Genomic DNA, 24,701 nt, shown 5'->3' on the forward strand with positions numbered 1-24,701 from the left:
GAATTATTAGGCAAATGAGTATTTTGACCACATCATCCTCTTTATGCATGTTGTCTTACTCCAAGCTGTATAGGCTCGAAAGCCTACTACCAATTAAGCATATTAGGTGATGTGCATCTCTGTAATGAGAAGGGGTGTGGTCTAATGACATCAACACCCTATATCAGGTGTGCATAATTATTAGGCAACTTCCTTTCCTATGGCAAAATGGGTCAAAAGAAGGACTTGACAGGCTCAGAAAAGTCAAAAAATAGTGAGATATCTTGCAGAGGGATGCAGCACTCTTAAAATTGCAAAGCTTCTGAAGCGTGACCATCGAACAATCAAGCGTTTCATTCAAAATAGTCAACAGGGTCGCAAGAAGCGTGTGGAAAAACCAAGGCGCAAAATAACTGCCCATGAACTGAGAAAAGTCAAGCGTGCAGCTGCCAAGATGCCACTTGCCACCAGTTTGGCCATATTTCAGAGCTGCAACATCACTGGAGTGCCCAAAAGCACAAGGTGTGCAATACTCAGAGACATGGCCAAGGTAAGAAAGGCTGAAAGACGACCACCACTGAACAAGACACACAAGCTGAAACGTCAAGACTGGGCCAAGAAATATCTCAAGACTGATTTTTCTAAGGTTTTATGGACTGATGAAATGAGAGTGAGTCTTGATGGGCCAGATGGATGGGCCCGTGGCTGGATTGGTAAAGGGCAGAGAGCTCCAGTCCGACTCAGACGCCAGCAAGGTGGAGGTGGAGTACTGGTTTGGGCTGGTGTCATCAGAGATGAGCTTGTGGGGCCTTTTCGGGTTGAGGATGGAGTCAAGCTCAACTCCCAGTCCTACTGCCAGTTTCTGGAAGACACCTTCAAGTAATGGTACAGGAAGAAGTCTGCATCCTTCAAGAAAAACATGATTTTCATGCAGGACAATGCTCCATCACACGCGTCCAAGTACTCCACAGCGTGGCTGGCAAGAAAGGGTATAAAAGAAGAAAAACTAATGACATGACCTCCTCGTTCACCTGATCTGAACCCCATTGAGAACCTGTGGTCCATCATAAAATGTGAGATTTACAAGGAGGGAAAACAGTACACCTCTCTAAACAGTGTCTGGGAGGCTGTGGTTGCTGCTGCACGCAATGTTGATGGTGAACAGATCAAAACACTGACAGAATCCATGGATGGCAGGCTTTTGAGTGTCCTTGCAAAGAAAGGTGGCTATATTGGTCACTGATTTGTTTTTGAATGTCAGAAATGTATATTTGTGAATGTTGAGATGTTATATTGGTTTCACTGGTAAAAATAAATAATTGAAATGGGTATATATTTGTTTTTTGTTAAGTTGCTAAATAATTATGCACAGTAATAGTCACCTGCACACACATATCCCCCTAAAATAGCTAAAACTAAAAACAAACTAAAAACTACTTTCAAAAATATTCAGCTTTGATATTAACCTCCTGAGCGGTATGGACGAGCTCAGCTCGTCCATCACCGCCGGAGGCTGCCGCTCAGGCCCTGCTGGGCCGATTTTTATCAAATAAAGTGCAGCACACGCAGCCGGCACTTTGCCAGCCGCGTGTGCTGCCTGATCGCCGCCGCTCTGCGGCGATTCGCCGCGAGCAGCGGCGAAAGAGGGCCCCCCTAGCCGCCTGAGCCCTGCGCAGCCGGAACAAAAAGTTCCGGCCAGCGCTAAGGGCTGGATCGGAGGCGGCTGACGTCAGGACGTCGGCTGACGTCCATGACGTCACTCCGCTCGTCGCCATGGCGACGATCTAAGCAAAACAAGGAAGGCCGCTCATTGCGGCCTTCCTTGTTTATTATGGGCGCCGGAGGCGATCGGAAGAACGCCTCCGGAGCGCCCTCTAGTGGGCTTTCATGCAGCCAACTTTCAGTTGGCTGCATGAAATAGTTTTTTTTTAATTAAAAAAAAACCCTCCCGCAGCCTCCCTGGCGATCTCAATAGAACGCCGAGGAGGTTAATGAGTTTTTTGGGTTCATTGAGAACATGGTTGTTGTTCAATAATACAATTATTCCTAAAAAATAAAACTTTTCATTTATGGACACTTAATAGACTGCAACTGAGCAGAGACAGCAAAGCATTCAATCTACTTTCTAAATGCTTAAATATAAAATAACAGCCTGGGGTGGCTAAAAAAGTCATTTTTAGGAGTAGGAGGATAAATACAATTGTTTATCTCATCAGTTTATTTTCACCTCGGGTTCACTTTAAGTGTAGGATGGGATATATTAGGCCATATGCAATTCACTTTTCCACCCGAGTTTTCTCCTAGGAGATAATTTTTCAACTTCTATTTCAAATAACTTATTAACATATTACAATGGAAAAAGTACTAACAATTAAGTGAAAAAGTACTATAAAATGTTTAAGTATTTTTTTGCTTGCTGGTGGTTTGAAAGGCATTTTATTTACAAGCTGTGAAAATATCACCTAGGACAGGGGTCTCAAACTCGCGGCCCGCGGGCCATTTGCGGCCCTCGATACAATATTTTGTTGCCCTCGCTGGCAAAAGCTTCGTATAGTTCGCTTCAGTGCTCCCAAGTAATCCGCCGCATCCCCGCCGCTAAACGAGGGCTGCAGAGCCCCCAAATCGCCCGGGGGGCAATCCGCCGGCATTTCCTGGAAGGGGCAGAGCTTTCAGCTTCAGCTCTGCCCCTCCTGACGTCAATCGCCGCACGGATCGCCGCCTCTCCCCGCCCCTCTCTGTAAAGGAAGAGTTAGAGGGGCGGGCAGAGGCGGCGATGCACCACGATTGTGAAATCCCTTATGCAGCCCAGCCTCATCCTGACTTTGCCTCCTGCGGCCCCCAGGTAAATTGAGTTTGAGACCCCTGACCTAGGAGAAAACTCAGGTGAAAAATTGAATTGCATATGGGCCATTTTGTTCTATATTTCTAAACTTCAACTCTCCACAATTTCACAGACTGGCAAGATTGTATCTTAAAGGGAACTTTAACTGAGAGGGATATGGATGTTTCCTTTTAAACAATATCAGTTTCCTGGCAGTCCTGCTGATCCCTTTGGCTGCTGTAGTGGATGAATCACACACCTGAAACAAGCATGCAGCTAATCCAGTCTGGCTTCAGTTAGCGCACATGATCTGCATGCTTTTTCAGGGGCTGTTGCTAAAAAAAAGAGACGCAGGATCAGCAGGAGAGTCAGGCAACTGGTATACTTTTAAAAGGAAAAATCCATATCCTTCTCAGTTTACGTTCTCTTTAAGGTGAAAGAGGTGTTGCTTCTCTCCACTAGGCATTCCAGTAAAGGCAATGGGGCTTCAGAGGCCAAATAAAAAAAGTGACCACCACCAGCAATGTAAATCTATATCTGCCTCATACATAGGAATGCTCACCACGAATATGAAACATCTGAATGGGTCATTATGGAGTAAACACTAATAAAGGGTGAATTATATTTACCTGTAACAACTTTGGCAAGAAAGGTCTTTGTTCTATGCCCAGTAGAACATGAAGCAGCTCCAGAATGGACAGTAACTGGCAGGCCTGCATCACTAACCCAACGGTGTAAAATGTATCTGCAAATGAATCTGGAAAATAAAAACACACACAAACATCTCATATGGATAAAGACTTTTATTCTATGACCAGTGTTTATTAATTCTGAGGCATATAGGGAAGCTTGCATTAGGGGCAATGTGAGATTCACTGTGATTCAGCTTTGCAGCCCAAATCATAATTTCCCCTCCGCCACTCAGAAGAATGTGGCTTCAATTCATCAAAGGCTGTTTGATAGAAAAAAAAACCCAAGTCCTTAAAATACCACATTCTGTATTTTAGATTTTGTTTTTGTTAATTCATCAAGATTTTCACAGGTGCGGTAGAGGTTCGGTAATTTACAGAAGCACATTGACAAAAACCTGTTTAGTAACAGCAGAAGAGTCTCTGTTGTTACATGCTGTTCTCCGTACAGAGAAAGCATTACAATAGTAAGAGGCATCCCGACATCCCTTTAGATATACTGTTTGTTATACGGCCTCTGCTCGCTTTGAATCTGCCCATGGTTGATGGCTATGAGCAGTTTGAGAAAGAGTGTTCAAACTCGAAACAGCGGTCTGTCACTGCTGCCACTTCACATGAAATTAGCTATTTTTACAGTCAGCGGTGCCGGTCTTTCTGCTTGTATTGGACTGTGCTCCCCAGGTGGCACTGGGGTGAGACCTTGGCACGCTGCATACACTTTTTTGGATCGGTGCTCCCTTCCTTCTGTTTTTGTACATTAGTTTTTCTTAACATTTTATTTAGTTGCCACAGCTTAGAATACCTTCCAGGAGACATTACCCATGCCCTGCTTAGGTGATTTCCTCACTAGCCCCTCCGCATCTTCAAACAGGAACCTAAGAGGTTAAACGGCCGGGCGGCCACAGGGGAAGCCTCATTTGTTCCATGATCTCTCTGCTCGCTGCCTGGGGGGTAGAGAATGTTCTCTATAGTGACTAATCACACTTCTCTGATCTTGTAATCTGATGTAGGAGTCTAGGTTTGACAGATCCCCGGATAACTGTGCTTGCCTGACTGCACTGTGTCAAATCTGAATTTGAGGGGGGAGGGGGGATTATGGTGTTGGTGTTTTTTTTCAGGGGTTGGGCTTTGTTCTTTAGTTCCTATGAAAGGAAATCTGAATGCTTTTGGATATAATGATATTATGGACAATTTTAAGCCCCCAAGTTTGTGGGAACAGTTTTAGGATGGCCCCTTCCTGCTCCAACATGACTTTGCAGCAGTGCACAAAGCAAAGTCCTATAATACATAATGAGCTTGATTCACAAAAGCGTGATAACTGCCGTGATCTGCCGCACACGAAGGTTTGCGCGTGTAAAGGATTATGCTGCGTGATAAACGAAGATTTGCACGTGATCACGTGCAAACCTTCATTTACACGTGAACGTAATCCTTGACGTGTGCAAAGGTTATTTGCGCACAGCAGATCGCGTGATAACTGCCGTGATAGCAGTTATCACGCTTTTGTGAATCAAGCCCCATAAGTGAGTTTGGTGTGGAGAAACTTGATTGGCCTGCACAGAGTCCTGACCTCAACCCAACAGAACATCTTTGGAATGAATTAGAATGGAGACTGTGAGCCAGGCCTTCTCATCCAACATCAGTGCCTGAGTTGACTGGAAGAATAGTCAGAAATTCCAGTAAATACAATCCCCAGGGCTAAGACACACTGCAGAGTGCTTTTTGATCCATCAGCGCTACATTTGTATTTTTAAAAAAACACTCCCATTGACTTCACGGCAAAATCGCAAGTCGATGGCCAATGGGTTTTATTGTTCTGTTACATCCCACCAATTGAAATCTAAGAAAGTTAGAAGCCAAAGATGTGATTTTTGAGACCAGGCTACCTTATTTTACTATTACTATTCATTTATAAAGCACTGACATATTCTGCAGTGTGTCACAGAGTGCAATGAGAAAATTATAACAATATCCAGCGTTGTGTAACACTCACTATCTAATCTCTAATATAATCATATATCTGTACTATAGTCTAAAGCCAATTTTGTGATGTGAAAGGAAACCCATATAAACACAGAGAAAATAGACGTAGACTAGGGGTCCTCAAACGTTTTGGGTCGAGGGCCTGGTCAACGTACTTCAAACTGCTGGGGGGCCGGAGTATACATAAAATGATGTAGAAGTCTTTGCAGGCAAGACAGTGAAGCATACCCAGGTGACAACCTGCAGTGGACAGCAGTGTCACCTGATCTTGAATTTGATTGGAAACCAGCGAATTACTGCTTTTTGCCTTCCAAGTGGATGGGTGGTGCCAGCACAGCTATTCAATATGCGGACCACCAATATTTAAAGATGTAGCTGATGCTGACCGCATCTATAAGTTATACAATTTGTGTGTGGGGGGCCGGTAAAAAAGCCTCAGAGGGCCACATTCGCCCCTCGGGCCTTAGTTTGAGGACCACTGAATTGTAGACAATTTTCTGGCTGAGATTTAAACCTGGCATCCTAGCGCTCTAAGGTAAAAGTGCTATTTACATAGCTATCATGGTGCACAATTACCCAGTACCTTCCTCTATTATGCCATGGTCCATTTCTGACATGCAGGAGCTAATTGTAGGTAAGCCAAAGGACAAGAGTCAGCAGGGGCACTTCTGCACTGATGGCATTGTAACCAATTAAGCAATGTTATTTACTTTGTCAGTAATTTTAATGCTGGTGTACATACTGGAGTGACTGAAAAAGTGTTATGCTTCCATACTTTTCTCAGGTGAAGTTACACTTGTGACTACTCATACCCACCAGTAGCGCTTGTTACCATCCTGATTAAAGGGAAGGTTCAATCAAAATAAAAAAATGAGTTTCACTTACCTGGGGCTTCTACCAGCCCCATGCAGCCATCCTGTGCCCTCGTAGTCACTCACTGCTGCTCCAGTCCCCCGCTGGCAGCTTGCCGACCTCGGAGGTCGGCGGGCCACATTGCGTACATTTTTACGCATTCCCGCTAGTGCAGGAACATTAACACATACATTTTTACGCGTTACTGGTTCAATGTGTAAATTTTTACAGGATGGCTGCATGGGGCTGGTAGAAGCCCCAGATAAGTGAAGCTCATTTTTTTATTTTGCTTGAACCTTCCCTTTAAGAGCATATGTTAGAAGCACTTTAGAAGAGGAATGAAAATGATTATGGAGACAGTGGAAACCGTGTAAGGGAGAGATCACAATTGGGTCCACAGAAAACATTTTTCAAATTTTTTTTATTTTTCGTTTTTTTTTACAGAGCCTAGCGGTGTGTTTTGTTACATATATGAATACTGAATAATACACACATCTGTGACTAGTGTAGCTTAGAAATTTGCTAAAAAAAATTGTTAATATCACCTTTTATTGTTCTGAACATTTTTTTTATGCCAATTAAAATATATCTATTTAGAAAAATATTTCCCTGTGCAACTTTTACTTGAACTATACCTTGCATTTTATCAGTATTGAAAGGAATGGGTTCCTCAGCGCAAAGGTTAGAAGAGGATGAAAGTGTATACCACAGTGTGGATCCCTCCGAGTACCCTCTACTACCACCGATCAGATACTCCCCTTTTGCCAGAAGAAGCAGCTGCATCCCACGAAAAATGTCGCATTTCGAGGTTTTTGTAGAATAATAAATAAAAAGTCTGTATGAAATTGCCTGTTAGGGTCATCTACCAGGAGGTAAGTCTTCCACTGCCTCCTTTTTAACCTCTTGGAATATATTTTACATTTGTTGACGCCTCTGTTGCATTCCAAGTCTTGTTACCAATTGTCCATTATTGGTTGAGGGGTGTTAACCCCGTCCTAATTACAGAGAGCAACTTTCTTACTCGAGTTTGTCGGGTTTATTCTCCCTACCTGTCTTTACAGTGGTCACCTTGGAGGTAACATTGACTTGTGAGTATAACTTTAATTTGTCATTTACTATACCTTCTGGTATACAAATATAATATGCTATATTGAGCTCTCGTTTGTCTTCTCCTTTTTGTCTTACAGCCTTCAAATATTCATTAGTTTGAAATGGTTACCTTCTCCAAAGAACAGAAGTCTTGCAATCATGTTGGTAAATATCCAGGAATGACCACAGAATTGTAAAAGACAATAAAAGGATATATAATTCTTTATCCAGGATCTGTAACGACAATAAACACTTCACATTAGGTGAAACCTAGCTACCAACAAATAGCCCAAAGATACATACGTCCTTTAGATTTTCCCTGGCCAAAAAGATAATTTCTTATAGAATCAGATGAAACTCTAGAGTGTGTAAAGGTGTTGTTCTATGTTGTTTGCCTCTTATAGGACAATTGAAGTGAGAGGGATATGGAGGCTGCGATATTTATTTCATTTTAAGCAATGCCAGTTGCCTAGCATCCTGCTGATCCTCTGCCTCTAATACTTTAAGCCTTAAACCCTGAACAAGCATATGCAGATCAGGTGTTTCTAACATATTTGTCAAATCTGACAAGATTAGCTAAATGCTTGTTTCTGGTCTGATTCAGACACTACTGCAGCCAAATAGACCAGCAGGGCTGCCAGCCAATTTGCATTGTTTATAAGAAAATAAATATGGTAGCCTCCATATACTTCACTTCAGTTTTCCTTTAAATGATGTTGCAGAATGGATTACTCCCTGAGGTTGGTTTCACATTGCAAACCGGCACCAGCAGTGTGGTGTGCCAGCTAAAAACAGGCCTTGCTATGCGGGGTTACAACAAGCGGCATGTGCATGACATCATGCGGTGGGCCAGGCCTGTCTACACCCTCCCCCAAGCCAGTAGCATAAGGCAGCCTTTACACCAGAGGCGGGACAAGGTCCTCCAGCACCCAAGGCTGAGACGCCAAAGTGTGCCCCTCCATCCCTCCACCTCAGCCGTCACACACTGATTGCTATTAGACTAAGAGGCGCCCCAGGGCCCCCAACACCTTCATCTCTAGTTATCTGGCTTGTAGTCACTTCCATGTATCTCCTTTTCTAAGGCCACATACAGACATCAGACCATAGTCTTTGGAAAATGAAAGATCACAGACCAATCTTACCACCCTTCCAGTAGTATAAGAGCCATACTCTACACAGTCTTTTCTATGGAGCTGAACTCCACATCAGGAAAAAATCATTGCAAGATGCTGCACACACAGATGCTGTACAGACACAAAAGATCAGTATCTGCAAAAGATCTGTTTCTGCCAAAAATCCATTCCTGCAAATTGCAATGATAGTCTATGAGATCTGCAGATCATCATACACACATGATTTAACTGACATTCATCTGCAGATCAGATCCACCAGGATGGATTTTCAGATCTGCAGATGATTGTCTGATCTGCAGATGAATGTCAGTTAAATCATGTGTGTATGATGATCTGCAGATATCATAGACTATCATTGCAATTTGCAGGAATGGATTTTTGGCAGGGACAGATCTTTTGCAGATACTGATCTTTTGTGTCTGTACAGAATCTGTGTGTGCAGCACAGGGGCGCCTTTACCTGCTGTCATTACAAGCAGGTGCTTGGAGCGGCATGAAGGGAGGGGGGCGCGCTGCTGTGGAGGGGGCTGCGTGCGGCTGGTCGCCGCTCTTAAAATCAGCTGCGCTTGTTGGCGGCGGCGCTCGTGGTTTATTTACACCACGTGGTGCTCTCTCTGCCTCTGCCGCTTCTATGACGCCCCCCCGCCCAGGCCCAGCCAATAGAATCTCGGTGGAGAGTCCCGACTCCCGCCCACTGCACTCCACCTCCTCCAAATCTCCTTGCCCGCCCACCGCTCCTCTCCCTAGCAGCAGTCGCAGTTTGTTTACTGCGTGTGCGACCGCCGCCTCTAACTCCGCCCCCCGCCTGAAGCCAGCGTGACTCTCCTGGCTGGCGCCGGCGCTGCATGCCTGAGGGGACAGGGAGCTTGCACCACGAGCACGACTACTGTGTCTGTGCCCCCTGCTGAGCCCCCCCTTGGCATGTGTTCTGCTCTCTCCCCCTTCTCCTCCCGGACCCCCAAACAAGTGGCTGCATGCTGAGGCAGCTAAGGTAAGCGAGCCCATACTAGTAGGCTAAAGACAGTTGTGATGATGTGATCACTGCTGTATCAATAAAAAAAAGTGGACCTGAACTCTTACACAGGACAGAAGGAACATGTGGAGAAATGCACCCTGTATGTATTTAGATTTAGCCTGTTTCATTCCCCCTCATTTATTAGTAATCGCAAGTTGTAATTTGGTCCTCCCTGTGTTACCTGACTGCCATGCCACCACAGCAGATAAGCTCATTAGAAAGCACAGGATGTTAACAATATGTATGCCTCCATGAAAGCAGGAAGTAGAACAAGTGATGATTTATTTTAAGATTTGTATCAGCTGTAACAAAGAAATGTTGTTGTTTAAAGTCCAGAGACAAGCAGCGTCTTTGGTACAATACTTACCGTAGGCTTCCTTAAACACTTTAGGGCTGCTCGTTCCTTGCCATTTCCCTGGGTGACTCCAGTCACCCATAATTGTCCCCGAAAGCCTGGCCGAGTTGCGCTCAGTCACACATGTGCGGCCCTTCCAGGTGCGCTTCTGTCCCTGTGCACGATCTGTGCTTGCGCAGTACAAGTACAGGGACGGGAGCACGCCTGGCGAGCCACACATGCGTGATGGAGTGCAGCCAGGCTTTCGGGGACAACTGCAGGTGACAGAAGTCACCCAGGGAGATGGCGAGGGATGAGCAGCCTTTATCATTATAGTATAATATTGTGTGTGTGTGTGTGTGGGGGGGGGCGCCACAGGTTTTCTCGCCTGGAGTGACAAAATGGCTAGAGGCGCCCCTGGTGCAGCATCTTGCAAAGATTTTTTTCTGATGTGGAGTTCAGCTCCATAGAAAACACTGTGTAGAGTATGGCTCTTATACTACAGGAAGGGTGGTAAGATTGGTCTGTGATCTTTCATTTTCCAAAGACTATGGTCTGATGTCTGTATGTGGCCTTATTTCTTTCTGCTTCAAACACAATTAGGAATGACAGCTGAATGAATTGTGCGCCCCCTCCTACACTGCGCCCTGAGGCTGGAGCCTCTCCAGCCTATGCCTCGGCCCGGCCCTGCTTTACACCCCCATCCCCCACACTAGATAGTATAAAGTAGCTTTTCTGCTCAAGTCACAGAGTAGTAGTCTTTGCACCCCCTCATCAGATATACCTCCCAACAGTATAAGATAGGCAAGTGTGCTCCCCAAGTAGCATTAGGTAGTCAGAGGTGCCCCCCAAATAGTATATACAAACTAGAGGTCCCCCCAGTATTAAGTAACAAGACGTAGTCCGTAATATAGGTATTTAGCCGTAGCAGTAGGTGTTGCAGAGGTTGTGACCACACTAGGGACTGCCTCAACCACAGTGATTAGCTCTTCAATGGGCTATGCTGGTAATGGTCACTTCTATATGCTTTAAAGAGTGGTAATCATTAACAAACTGTTTCCCCTCCTCTGCTCACACCTCTCATAATGTGTATGTCCTTGGCAGGTTTAGTTGCACCATATGAATTATGTATAGAATGCTTGCAGGGCCCAATGTAAAACTTGCACTAGGGGCCAAAAGATCCCAAGCAACACTGCTGGATAGACCCCCACTATAGGTAGCTAGTGGTCCACCCGATATTAGATAACAAGAGGGGCTCCCAACAAGTTTTATTAATGGGGAGAATTGCACAGTACAGTATTAGTTCACCACTATGTGATTTATAGCACCTTTGCAGTAAAAAAAAAATGTTTTAAGTAGGACTAGTACTGTATGCACATGTTTATCTCATCATGAATCATGCCACAGGCACACTAGAATGCCAGTATCTGTGTAGCATTCCAAACATCCAGCTACAATAGAGTCATTGCTGTTGATGAGATGCTGGGTACATTATTTCTATTCTAACCAGTAACCACCCGCAATCTGCAAAATTAACTAAGCTATTTTGCTATAGAGGAGTGTTTCCTTTTCTATGCTGCTCATACTAGTGAACATGAAAGGGAAGTGGCTTTTGTGCCGTGTTTAGGATCCGCTAGTCGCTGGCACTGGGCCAGCATTCTCTGCACGGACATAATGCGCCTGTGTGTAGTGTGATCTCTTGTACCTGTTGCTGGAGGCAGACATAGCGGCCGGTGAGGAGGGCGCTGTCACGTGCGTGCGGATACTTTCCCGGCTCCCGTCCAGTGTCCTCCTATTCCGATCCGCCAGCGGGGACCCTCTCCTCAGGAGAAGCTGGGGCTGCTCGTACACTGCCTGCCTGGCACACAGCGCAGAGGTGAGCAGAGAGTCTGTACAAGCAGCAAGTCCCCTGCACATCTATGTACCCGGAGCAATGCTGGAGAAAGGGAGGAGGAACAACAGACGCCCTGCAAGTACAATCCACTCCACTTCCTCCTACTTTCCTCCTCACTGCTGCTGGGACTCCTGGCAGCTCTGCTCTCTGTTTTCACATAGCTGGAAGCACGTGATGGATGGAGGAAGATGGGAGTCTGTACTTGTTTCAAGCGACAGACTGATGCAGATAGCGAAGTACATAAACAATTGACGTTTGACGGCTGTGTAGGCAAAACTAAAGGTACCCATACATCTAGCAACTTGGTGGCCGACTGAACATCAGATTCAATAATTATTATCAATTTAAAATTGGTGCAACCAAGTGCATACCCAATTGACAATGCAACCAATTTTTGGCCGAGCATGCCGATCAGACATGCTGCAAGATGTCGGGCCGCCATGGTCGATCGGGTGCATAGCGGTAACAGTGAGAGATATTGGTACAGGCAACAAAATGACAAAACGCCCAGCGCTGTTCCCCCAATGTACGTGTGCAGTTATACATTACATGTCCTGTGTTGCAGTGCTCATCCATCTTCTGAATCCGCCACTCTACCATTAGCGGTATACACACCGCTGGAGCACAGCATGTGGCTTTTTTGTGGCGCCGTTGGTGTGCATACAGCTAATGAAAGAGCAGCGGATTCGGAAGACGGATGGGCACGCGACACAGGACAGGCAATGTATAAATGCACACATGTACATTTATACATTAGGGAGGCAGCGGCGTACTCCGCCAAGCTGATATCGATCGAAAATCGGCCTGCGATGCAGGGCCTCCGACAGATATCTCTCTAATCAGATTAGATCAATTGAGATTAGTCTCAATTTGTGTCAAATCTGCCCATCATTGCTATATGTATGGCTACCTTAAGTGTAAATCGAACTGGTTCCTACCTTTAGTGCATGTTATATATTCCAGTATACTGAGCGTCTACCATTATTGGCGTTTTTTTCCTCAGGGAGGACCCTGCTGATAGTTGCAGGCAGATGCTCACAGAGAGACTGGTATGCATTGGCATTGTTGCCACGGCAACGAGACACCATAGTTCCTGCTGTGTAGAAGAGATATAATATTATTATTATTGATTTATAAAGCACCAACATAGTCTGTGGTGCTGTATAAAATAAGAAACAAAACATGTGGTACATAATAATACAGACATATAAATACAAAATCGGTACAAAGTATAGAATTGGTAATAACAGTGACATAATTGATATGAATAAATGTGTAACAAAATCAGGAAAGTTGGCTGGGGCTTAGAATGGATCTTCTTTGTTGCACTGTAATGCAATGGACAGCAAACAACTGACAGTTGAACCCTTTACAGAAGTTCTTTGTGAATTTGTTGCAACCTGTCACATACGTCTAAATCCTGGATGTTCTGCCATTCATTTGAATGGAATGCGGGAGATGTATTTTCTTGTCCTGACATGTATCATAGCAACATGCATATGTAAATCATCCTAAAGCTGGCTACTAACGGTCCAATTTCTAGCGAAAAATCGTTCGAACGATCAGAAATTCTGATCGGATTGGTTGTAAATAATCTCTATTGGTGGACACAATCGATTGTGAACGAGTGAAAAAAAATGTCGCCCGAATGAATTTTCGTCAAACGAAAATTTGGATTTTCTTGGTGGTCGTGATAGATAGAAAGCAATGATTGGTTAGTTGATGGTGTAGTGAACGATTTTTCATCCGATCAGAATTTCTGATCGCTCAAACGATTTTTCGCTAGAAATTGGACCGTTAGTGGCCACCTTTAATCTGACCCAGAAAACCTCACTGGAGATTGTGGATAATTGGAGAAAGGCTAATAAACGTTGTGTCCATCTAACTAGTACACCTTCCTCCTGGCCTGCCCCACTGTGACTGTGGCACTGATCATATGACATATGCTACAGGATGGTGTGTGCAAATGTGGTGGGATGGCACTCCTGCCCCGCACAGCATAGCCATCAGCTAGTATATAACATAATTACTGTAACGATACATAGGGCCTGATGCACAAAAGGCTGTGGTTGCTATGGTAATGTTCAATATATGCGATGCGTTTTATTGGTAACACACATTGCACAAATAGGGTAACGTGGGTCGCCCGCTGTTAGTAGTGGTAAAATTGCTGTGCGCTGCGTTAGAAAAGCGATGCAAGTGGGTTCCAGGCCATAGAGAGTAGAGATATTGATATGTTGTAAGTGTACACATTTTAGCTTTTTGTATTTTACTTTATATATATATATAAATAGAGAGAGTGAAATGTAACAGGCTAGTAAAGTGCTAACGTTAAAAACATCACCTACTAACAGCAAAGTGAGAGAAATAAAGAGATCAGACAATACAAAATACATGTGCAGCACTCTATTTACTGCTCCCAGTGCATCATATGGACTCTAGTATTGTAATTCTTGCACCAGATACAGGCCTTCTCCCAAAGATAAGATTCTCAAAGGCTGTAAGAGCGGATGTTGCATATGGGGGCGGGGAAGAAACAGGCAGAGGCAGGCTTCCCATAAATGGAAATTGAATGGGTCTTAGCCACCAGTAATTCCTCCCCAAAGACGCAGTATTTAGTCTTTGTGATGGTTGCAGAAGACTATATGAACTCCAATTCAGGAACACCTTCAAGTATTGAAATCATCATGAAATATACATATTAAGAGGTAATGGACCCCTAGCTAAATGTAAGGCGTACACCAAACCTAAACATGCAGGTCTGATGAGTGGGGTTGTCTTTAACCACTTTACCCCCGCGCGTACGCATTTCTCCGTCCCTTTTTCCATCCTTTAATAACCCCCAGGGACGGAGAAATACGTACTTTCCGCGCTCCCGCTCGTAAACACGCCGCCCGCCGCTAATAAACACGCCGCCGCCCGCTCGCCCAGAGATCAATGAACGGGAAAATCCATTCCCGTTCGTTGATCTAAGCCCCGCAATGATCTGCTGCCGCTCGGCTGAGCAGCGCGACCATTGTGGAGAAAAAAAAAGTTCTCAGCCTCTTTCTACTTCCTGCAAGCGTCCTTCCGGACGCTTGCAGGTCGCATAAACAAAATGTTACTGTGGCCATCTTGTGGCCAAATAGTAAAACTACATCCAAAGCATTTTTCACATAGAAATAAATTAGTTTAACACACAAAATTAACCCTTTACCTCCCACACTCCCCATTTTTTTTTTTTTGTAATTTAAAAAAATAAATAAATTACAATTAAAAAAAATACATAAATATTTACCTTAGGGACTGAACTTTTTAAATATTTATGTCAAGAGGGTATAACACTGTTACTTTATAAACTATGGGCTTGTAATTAGGGATGGACGCAAAACTGAAAAAAATGCACCTTTATTTCCAATTAAAATATTTGCGCCAAACATTGTGATAGGGACATAATTTAAATGGTTTTATAACCGGGACAAAAGGGCAAATACATTTCATGGGTTTTAAATACAGTAGCATGCATTATTTAAAAACTATAAAGGTCAAAAACTGAAAAACAATATTTTTTTTCCCCACGTTTTTTCCTATTTTCCCATTAAAACACATTTAGAATAAAATAATTCTTGGCATAATGTCCCACCTAAAGAAAGCCTAATTGGTGGCGAAAAAAACAAGATATAGTTCATTTCATTGCCATAAGTAATGATAAAGTTATAGACGAATGAATGGAAGGAGCGCTGAAAGGTGAAAATTGCTCTGGTGGTCAGGGGGTAAAAGCCCTCAGTTGGGAAGTGGTTAAAGTGAACCTGAGGTGAAAATAAACTGAGGAGATAAACAATTGTATCTATCTTAGTCATAAACATTACTACTTTTTTTTTTTTTTAGATATTTTATGTTTAAGAATGTAACAAATGTAATGTTTTATTGTCTCCACTCAATGACACAGTGTTTCCATGTCCCAGCCATGGAAATGTATAAAATATATGAACTATTGTAACGTTCTGCGGGTGATTTCCCTAGTCAGCGCACACCAAGTACGCTGAAGCAGATGGGAATCTCGCCTAGACACAGAAGTAGAGTACCCAGTATATGTAGAGGGGAATTCCAACCAGCAGATGGAGCTGTGGAGTACAGAGGAATAAGTCCTGTGTACAGCCACAGATGCCAGATAGTGATTGCACGACTAAAGCAAGACTGGACAACAAAGTAGCAATTTAGAAGAAAGCAAGAACAGAGACAGACTATGTGAATGTCTACCAATCTAGTCGCCACCCCACGACGGTAGACATATCACATCAGAACAGACCAGAGAATCAAGACCCGCAGAGCAGATTCTGCCAGAAACCAAACAGTCCAGGGAATCAAGACCAACAGAGCGGATTCTGACAGTACCCCCGCCCCTTAAAGACAGCTTCCAGCCGTCTTTCCAACACCAAAGAATCTCCTTGCCACAAATCCATAACAAAAAAAAAAATTCAGAACGGCCGGGGCAGACCAACCGGGCATACTTCCTAAACTGACCAAACCATAACGGAAACAATCAGCCCCAGAACCCCAAAAGCCATGCCCACCAGCACAACAAGTTCCAAAGTGATACCCATGAGTACCGCGATTACCAGAACAATGCCCACCGAGAGCGTTGGTTAAATACACCCAGTCCCCCAGGTCAGTCAAACCTGAGACCTTCAGAGTTGTGCCCACTACAACGGTCTTCTCCAGCATAATACTCATTATTGGACCAGTCCAAAGTACCAAGGCAAGAACCCCCAGGAATCTCCCAGAATGACTCAAAATTCCAAAGAGACCCCAGGAGATTAGAAGATCCCAGAGAGCCACATGGTGATCCAACAGGACCCCCCCACATGACTCAGGGAAATCCCTAAACCAAAGTCAGAAGGACAACTGTCACAAACAGAGTTTTTAGGAATCAGAACCGTATTGAGGCATGTGGTGCCACCGACACCTTCTGGACAAGACACCTCCAGGGGGACATCAGAGCACATAAACACAGAGGGCACCTCTGGACACACTGGATCACAGAAAACATCTGGGCACACTGGAACAGGAGCAACCACTGGGCAGGCTGAGGAACTGTATACCTCTGAAACCGACACAGCCAGACTAGATTTGAAGCAAGACAAAAAATCATCACAACCAGTGGTCACCGGTACTGGACTTTCAAAAGGAAATTCGGAATCAGACTAAGAAGTCTATGTGACTACACATGACTGAAGCTCCAAAAGAGCCGCACCAGTAGTCAGCATAATAGCGATGCCCACTGAAGTGGGCATTACTTCAGTGGGACTTAGGTAGCAGGAAGCAGATCCCAAAAGCGCTGCACCCTTGGGCAGGAACTCAGAGGTCTCCAAAACCTCCCATGAAATTTCAGGAGCACAAATTTCTAAATCTCTGGGTAAACTCAGTGATTCTGAACTATCCATGTTACAGGGCAAAACATCAAATACATTCAGAGGACAGGGCTGAGACTTTATAAATGGTTCTGCAACACACTGAATTTCATTCACATGAACAGACTGCACAGGAATATCTGCTAGAACAGACCCTGACTCCCTGACTTCGGTTTCATTAAACACAGAATCCTGCATAGCAGTCAAACTTGACTGCAATTCCAGAATGGCGGAAAAACAGGTGAGTATAACTGCAACACCAAAAAGAGCTTGCTGACACGCCCCCTCGAAAAAGCCGGAAGTGAACCGGCGAAACATGTCGGGTACACACGGCGTGCGAGTGTGACCCACGTGGAGCGTGCCCACCCTCTGCTTCCTCATCCAATTGCCTGGATGCCACATTGCCTCTTGGGTTTTGTTCTGTTCACGCTTCGCCACCCTGCCTGGACGGAGATCCACATCTTTAGGTTCTTTCTCTGGGAGACCAGGATGCTATTTGTGGAGTGCGAACGCTGACAACAACAAGGTTCACCCGATGAACTGCACCATTATCCCTATGGGACACATTTATCCTGCAACCTCATGGAGCCGGTAGAGTATACAGATTGAGCTGGAAAATAATGTGTGGATACACTGCATGCTATCTGTGCCGCTTCTATAGCCTTTGACTCTCAGACTGGCTCCTGCATAGTGCAATAAGGCTTTGCTATCTTACCCTTTGTGCTTTGCTGATATTAACAGCTTGGTGACTAGACTTTTTTTCACAAGAGAAGCTATGAATCATGACCTACTAAGCAGGAGGCAAAACCTTTATGGACATCTGGGCATTTAACCTTTCAGTGATCACTGCAACCAAATTATGTTTGTCGTGCATGTGTGTACGCTTGGATGAGTAAAAAGGATTAGTATTGAGCATTAGGGTCGGCCGACTACCTAGTGGGTTTACACTTTTTAATGGAATTTTTAGTAAGGATGTTAATAAAATTTGTATTTTTATAATTTACTGAATCATTTCTGCTTATTTGGAGTGTACTCCCTCCTTCATTTACCCTTACATAGTTTTCAGAGTATAACTGCAACACCAAAAAGAGCTTCTGAGCTCTCTGCTGGAGATTTAATACCAGGCACTATTGAGTCATACAGAGTACAGGAAGTAAAGTCAGTACTTTCTATAGGGCAAGAAATGGATTCACAATTGTCAGTTTGGCTGGACAACATTGTCTCATCCATGGTACAAGGCAAACTCACAGAAATATCCTCTGGATAAAACAAAGTTTCCTCAGAATCAGGTTCACACAACCAAAGCTCTGCATCACCCTTAAACTCGGCCAACAATGTCGAATCAGGGGAGTCAGAGCGCAAAATTTGCGGATCCCACATCGCCTTTGGTTGTGGAATGTCGTGGACAGGAAAATTGCAACAATTTTCATCTGGCAGTGTGTTTTCACAGATGTCAAAAGATTGAGGCATGGGTTTCTTTGCAGGAGAAGTTGAGACAGAAACACGAGGAATTTTATTTGGCACGTTAACATTTTGATCATAATTTGCAGAACATACCAGGTAACGGCATCAGATCGCACAGATTCAAACTCCACACTTTCTGTTGCTTTGGGGAATGAAACACACTCACAGACTTCCGGTTCCGGCGCCTGGATGGAGAGAGGCTGATCGCGGAGCTCCGCTAGCCGTCCCTCCCGCTGGAGATCCCCAGCACAAATAAAGCGCCCCGCTCACCTGCAAAAGCCACCGGAAGGCACCCGGACCCCGCAGCTAGAGTCTCCAGCCATATGGACCGCTACATAACAAGGTCCACGACCAAACAGCTCCCAAGCACGGAAGACGCCATTCCCAATATGGCCGCCGAACCCTCCTCCCCTCAGCCTGAGCAGCTCCACACCATGCAGGCCTCAGAACAATGCTTGGCGCCGACACAGACCCCGGAGGATGAGAGCCGACAAAGTGATACAGGTGGGAGTGGGAGAGGGGACATAAACTATCAGACCTTGGCAGCAGCAGTGGTAGAGAAGCTGGCGCCAGAACTACAGGCAGTAATACAGGCTGCCATAGACCACACACTGAAAGATGTTGGCCTCAGACTTCAGTTGCATGACCATCGCTTAGATCAGGCAGAAGCGCGCATTCAGCAAATAGAAGATGATAGGGCCAAGGAGGTGAAGGGAGATAAGCAGCTGCGGGCAGAGCATAAGCAGATGCAAGAGAAGCTCCAAGATCTAGAGAACCGATCAAGGCGTAACAACCTTAGAGTGGTGGGACTACCCGAGACCATGACAGCGCAGGCCCTCCGAGATTTCTGCGCATCTACTCTCCCCAAAATGCTGGGGTTTAAGAGAGGCTGTAAAGTAGAACGTGCCCACAGAGTGGGTCCCCCGCGACAAGCTTCAGACAAAAGACCTCCGCGCCTGGTACTGGCAAGATATCTGGATTTCGCTGAGAAAAATGAAATGCTACGGGCATATAGGGAATTAGATCACCCACTAGAGCACCAGAACACTCAGATCCGTATCTTTAATGATTATTCTGCAGAGGTATCAAAAAAACGTCAAACCTTCAATCCGGCCTGTGCACTATGTATCCAAAAAAAATGGAAATTTGCACTACAATACCCAGCTATACTAAGGGTCACAGACGATGAAGGCGAAACGCATGTTTTCCAGTCACCTACTGAGGCCATGTCCTTTTTGCGCGCAGATAATGCTACGCCTGATTGACAACACTCAAATGTAGCAGGCAGGGGGCGCTGCCTTATCACGAAAATTGTGTTTCTTCAATCTGTTATGTTGACAGGTTCTGACTTTATTACTAGTTCTTTGTTCATCTCGTTTGGGGACTTCCCCTCAATTTCCTAGATCCATAAGATACTCCAAAATCACAGTTAAGGATCTGAAACTGGCGGGAGGGATGTCTCTGGAGACGACTGGATGAAGGGACCACCCAGGGAAGAAGAGAAGTCACGTAGATATGTTTTCGTTTGGTGGTTATACACTTTTTTTTCTTTTTTTCTTTTTTTGTTCCTCAGCTTACCAGCAAGGAAAAGGGCCCTTACGGGGACACCTAGGAGCAGCTTAGCTTCCACTTCAAATTACTTGTCAGCTGGGGGAAATGGGAAGGGGAGGGGGAGGGCTGTTTTGGGGGGGATCTGTCATCTCGAGAGCAAAAATAAAGTAACTGTGATATATGTATATATGGCACCAGACGATTTGATCCATAGCACATCATTCACATGGCGCTAAAGATAACGTCATGGAACGTTAAGGGCCTGAGGTCACCGGGCAAACGCTCAATAGTGCTTCGCCATCTCAAAAAAATTAAAACTGATGTAGCATTACTCCAGGAATGCCATCTGTCACAAGATCAATTCAAATTCATGCAAAAATCATGGGTGGGTCAGGTTTTTGGATCTCCGGCTAAGGGGCGCAAATCAGGGGTGCTAATTTTACTAAAGAAATCACTTCAAGGTCAAGTTCAGGCCCATAAGTGCGACACTGAGGGTAGATGGCTGTGGATCAAATTATGCCTAGCAGGAGAAGAGATAGTGCTGTTTAATGTATATGCTCCTAATGAAGAGAATAAATCTTTCTTTAATGAGATTACGAAGGAAGTGCTAATGTTAGGGGGGGCTAAAATTATACAAGGAGGGGATTTCAACGCCATTATTAATACTCATGAAGATAGATCCAGGAGAGTACCAGCTAGCAGTCTCACCCTAACAAAGTCAAAACTACTAAATGACTATGTCGCGTCTACCTCCCTGTGCGACAGTTGGAGACAGCTACACCCAGACGGGGAGGAATTTACATTTCACTCCATCCCTCACAATGTTTGGTCCCGCCTGGACTATCTAATGGTGTCGCCTTCGGTAATGCCCCAAGTAGAACAATCAGAAATACTTGATCTGGTCATTTCTGACCATGCCCCAATACAACTAGCTTTCTCTCCCTTAATCCCAAGAGGCACTGATATCATCTGGCGTTTTCCTTCATATCTATACGAGGATGAAGGCTTTGCCCAACTATTAATACAATGGTGGTGGGAATACAAGGATGATAATGCCGCACATAATAATGATATATTTCTATTTTTGGAAGCGGCCAAACCGACGCTCAGAGGGAGAATAATCAGCTATGTAGCGGGCAGAAGGAAGAAATCTCATGAAACCTATACCTCTTCAATGGAAGAACTGCGGTCCGCCCATAAAAATTACCTTACAAACCCTTCCCCTGAATCGCGGGTAAAATGGATAGCAGCAAAAAAAAAGTCAGACACCGACTTCAAAGTCAGAGAAAGGTATCTAAAATCGTACAGGGATCTGTACTTTTATAAATTTGGAAATAAAATGGGAACACTCCTGTCTAGAATGTCCAAACCCCCACATACAACAACAGTAATAACCAATTTAAGATCTTCTACAGGGCAGATATGCACCAATCCCAAAGCAATTAGTCAAATATTTAGGGACTTCTATAAAAAACTATATGAACAACCACAATCACAACACTTAGAGCCCCAATACCCCCTATGGTTCGATCAACTATCTCTACCCTCCCTATCGGAGGAAGAACAACAATCACTGAATGCACCCATCTCCCCAGAGGAGGTCAGAGGCACAATTAAGAGACTAGCCAATAAGAAAGCCCCAGGACCCGATGGCCTTACTCCAGAGTTTTATAAAATTCTGAAGCAAGAGATAGCTCCTTACTTAGCTTCACTGTTTAATAAAATATTGGAAACAGGACATTACCCCTCTTCGGCGAACATGGCCTATATCAAATTACTACCAAAACAAGGAAAGGACCCTCTAGACCCGGGGTTGTATCGACCAATCTCACTGATCAATCAAGATCTCAAACTCCTTTCTAAAATAATGGCGGACCGGTTAGCGGACCTCCTCCCTAAATTGGTAAGTCCGAACCAGGTGGGATTCGTACGAAATCGTTCGGCGATAGCTAACATAAGAAAAGTCCTGATAGCTCAAGATTATGTAAGAGCTTACCCTAAATCCTCTAGCAAATATGCCCTCTTAATGATTGATGCCGAAAAGACCTTCGACAATGTTAACTGGACCTGGTTAAATAAAGTAATGGACAAAATGAATATCCAGGGGGGAATTAGGAACCTAATTAGGGCAATGCATATAAATCCAACTGCAAGAATTTATACTCCAGGATTTCTCTCTACAGGGTTCCCCCTGGAAAAAGGTACAAGGCAAGGCTGTCCCCTATCACCCCTACTTTTCAATCTAGCCTTGGAACCCCTGATCAAATTACTAGAGGAAAAAATACCAGGTATAGAAATTGGTAACGAAGTGATTTCTCAGGCCATGTTCGCAGACGACATTCTTTTATTCTTGAGGGACCCTGCATCTCAGTTAGAGACAGCTCTTAAAATAATCCAAGAAGTGGGCACCTTCAGCGGGTTCAAAATTAATGTATCCAAAAGCGAACTTCTATATCTATCCCCCTTGGCACCTAAGCATAATTTGGACCATCTCTCGGTAAAGGTTAAATCGGTAATCACATACCTTGGCATCAAAATACATAAAGATCCCAACATGCTGTACCCCCTTAATTATGGTCCGTTGTTCAAAGACCTAAAGCGCCAACTACTAAGCTGGGAGAATCTGCCCATTAACCTGGCGGGCAGAGCAGCCCTGATCAAATCAGTGACCTTCGGTAGATTACTCTACCCTTTGCAAACCATTCCGCTGCTGCTAAAACACTCGGACGTAAAAGAACTTAATAGAGCATTTAATAGGTTTCTTTGGAAAAATAAAAAGACAAGGATAGCCCTAAACAAGTTAACACTCCCGAGAATGTGGGGGGGCTTGGCAATCCCGGACATCCGACGATATAATTTAGCGTGTCTAACTAGGCATGTGAGGGACTGGCTAAATAAGACTAGCATTTATTCCAACTACTCTCTCGAGGCGGCCTTCACAGACCCTTGGTCGCTAGCAGGCCTTCTACACACACCTCAAAAGCATATACCCCCAAAACTGAAAAACAGCAAAGTAATTAGAGATACTATCCAGGCCTGGAGGGCAATAAGGAAAATCCTCGGGGCACCTCAACAGATTTCAAAATATATGCCCTTCTGAGGATTACCAGGTTTCCCAGCTAGCCTAGCCCATGGAGGATTCCTGGCCTGGCTGGACAGGGGCATAGAGCGCTTGGGGCAACTCTGTGACATGCGTAAGGGGAAACTTTTCTCATTCCCAGAGATCAGATCTAAATTCAACATTCCTAAGGCCCATTTCTTATATTACTGCCAATTGAAGTCTTTCATACAGACTAAACTGACTAATATTTCAGATATAGCAATGCCAACTCCCTTCGACAGGTTTATCTCTCCGCAAAAGTATCAAGTTTCACTTTCGGAAATTCATTCCAGGTTACAAGAGATTGAGTTGTCAGAAAAGGCACAAAATAATTTATCCAAGTGGAAAAGAGACATTCCCATTGATAATGTTGAGGGAAAAATACTGGAAGGATATAGAATAGTGCATAAAATAGCACCAGGCGAAAACTGGAGGGAGTCACAGTTAAAGCTAATCCATAGAGCAAAATATGCCTTTAACATTAAATACAAGATCCCCCCGGCATGTTACTCGCCGAGATGTCCCAAGTGCTCACTGCAGAATGCAGATATCTATCATTGTCTCTGGGCCTGCCCGGCAATAGTTAAGTTCTGGCATGACATTATGGCGTATGCGAAAGCGATGTGCAGGGTTCAATTGAATCTAGACCCACTAATGATGTTGTTCAACTATTTCGAGCCTCAAAGCCAGGATACCCCTGGTGTAACCAGACCCAGTCCGTCCAAACTGACTCATCTGATCGTTATAGCCTCGCGTAAAGTCATCTTTAACAAATGGATTTTCCCCAGCGCCCCGACGGTCTGGGATGTTCAGGAAGAACTTTATCACCTCTTTAACCAAGACAAACTCGAGGCTATTATACAAAAAGATAAGAAAACAGCTAGCTTCTTCAAGAAGTGGAAACTATTTATCCTGGCATCTTTCTCGGACCTGGAAATAAAAGCAATAATGGAACATTTTAAATACACTAAGTGGTATCTGATGAGTCATTTGCAGGGATCCTTGGGTCGACTCGACATTTCTTAATACTATCAAGAACAACAGCTGCTCCCAGAGATGACAGAGGGGAGGGGGGGGGGGGGGGGTAGGGAGGGAGGGAAATGGGAAATCAGGTGGGACCAGTTAAATTTTAGAAAAGTTGAACAAATGAACGTTTACAAATGTGATATGCTTAATTGCGTTTTATATCTTAGTATTGTACTAAATCTGTTCGATTTGTTATTATCTCACCCTGTATGGTTGGTGTTATAGATAAAAATAAAAACTATGTTTTAAAAAAAAAAGAAACGCACTCACAATTTACCTGCTTTATCTCAGGGGCATTGGAACAATCGCCTGACCATGTGTTTTTACAGGAGTCAACTGATTGGTGTGTATGTAATTCAGACAACATCGTTTGCCACACACA

The 24,701-nt window shown here is 44.3% G+C and overlaps 2 protein-coding genes across 7 annotated transcripts in view; one reads left to right on the top strand and one right to left on the bottom strand.

The window, feature by feature from the left end:
- Nucleotides 1–11,922, bottom strand: part of HACD4 (3-hydroxyacyl-CoA dehydratase 4) — a 46,509-nt gene extending 34,587 nt beyond the window's left edge. Inside the window, exons 1-3 of the mRNA XM_068234423.1 lie at nucleotides 11,600–11,922; nucleotides 7,544–7,647; nucleotides 3,430–3,557 (exon numbers count right to left, since the gene is read on the bottom strand). Of these exons, the coding sequence (XP_068090524.1) occupies nucleotides 3,430–3,557; nucleotides 7,544–7,647; nucleotides 11,600–11,811 (444 nt within the window). The 5' untranslated portion in view covers nucleotides 11,812–11,922. The remainder of the gene's footprint in view (nucleotides 1–3,429; nucleotides 3,558–7,543; nucleotides 7,648–11,599) is intronic.
- Nucleotides 11,635–24,701, top strand: part of LOC137517089 (E3 ubiquitin-protein ligase TRIM32-like) — a 169,748-nt gene continuing 156,681 nt past the window's right edge. For 4 of the 6 annotated variants that reach the window (XR_011020542.1, XM_068234422.1, XM_068234414.1 and 1 more), the window contains exon 1: nucleotides 11,635–11,770. The gene's annotated coding sequence lies outside the window, so the exon portion shown is untranslated. Of the gene's footprint in view, nucleotides 11,771–11,956; nucleotides 12,025–24,701 lie in introns of those variants that run through there. The other 2 variants (XM_068234417.1, XM_068234420.1) reach the window with 2 other exon arrangements.

This window comes from Hyperolius riggenbachi, chromosome 1 (genome assembly GCF_040937935.1).
Source record: "Hyperolius riggenbachi isolate aHypRig1 chromosome 1, aHypRig1.pri, whole genome shotgun sequence".
NCBI classification, from domain to species: Eukaryota; Metazoa; Chordata; class Amphibia; order Anura; family Hyperoliidae; genus Hyperolius; species Hyperolius riggenbachi.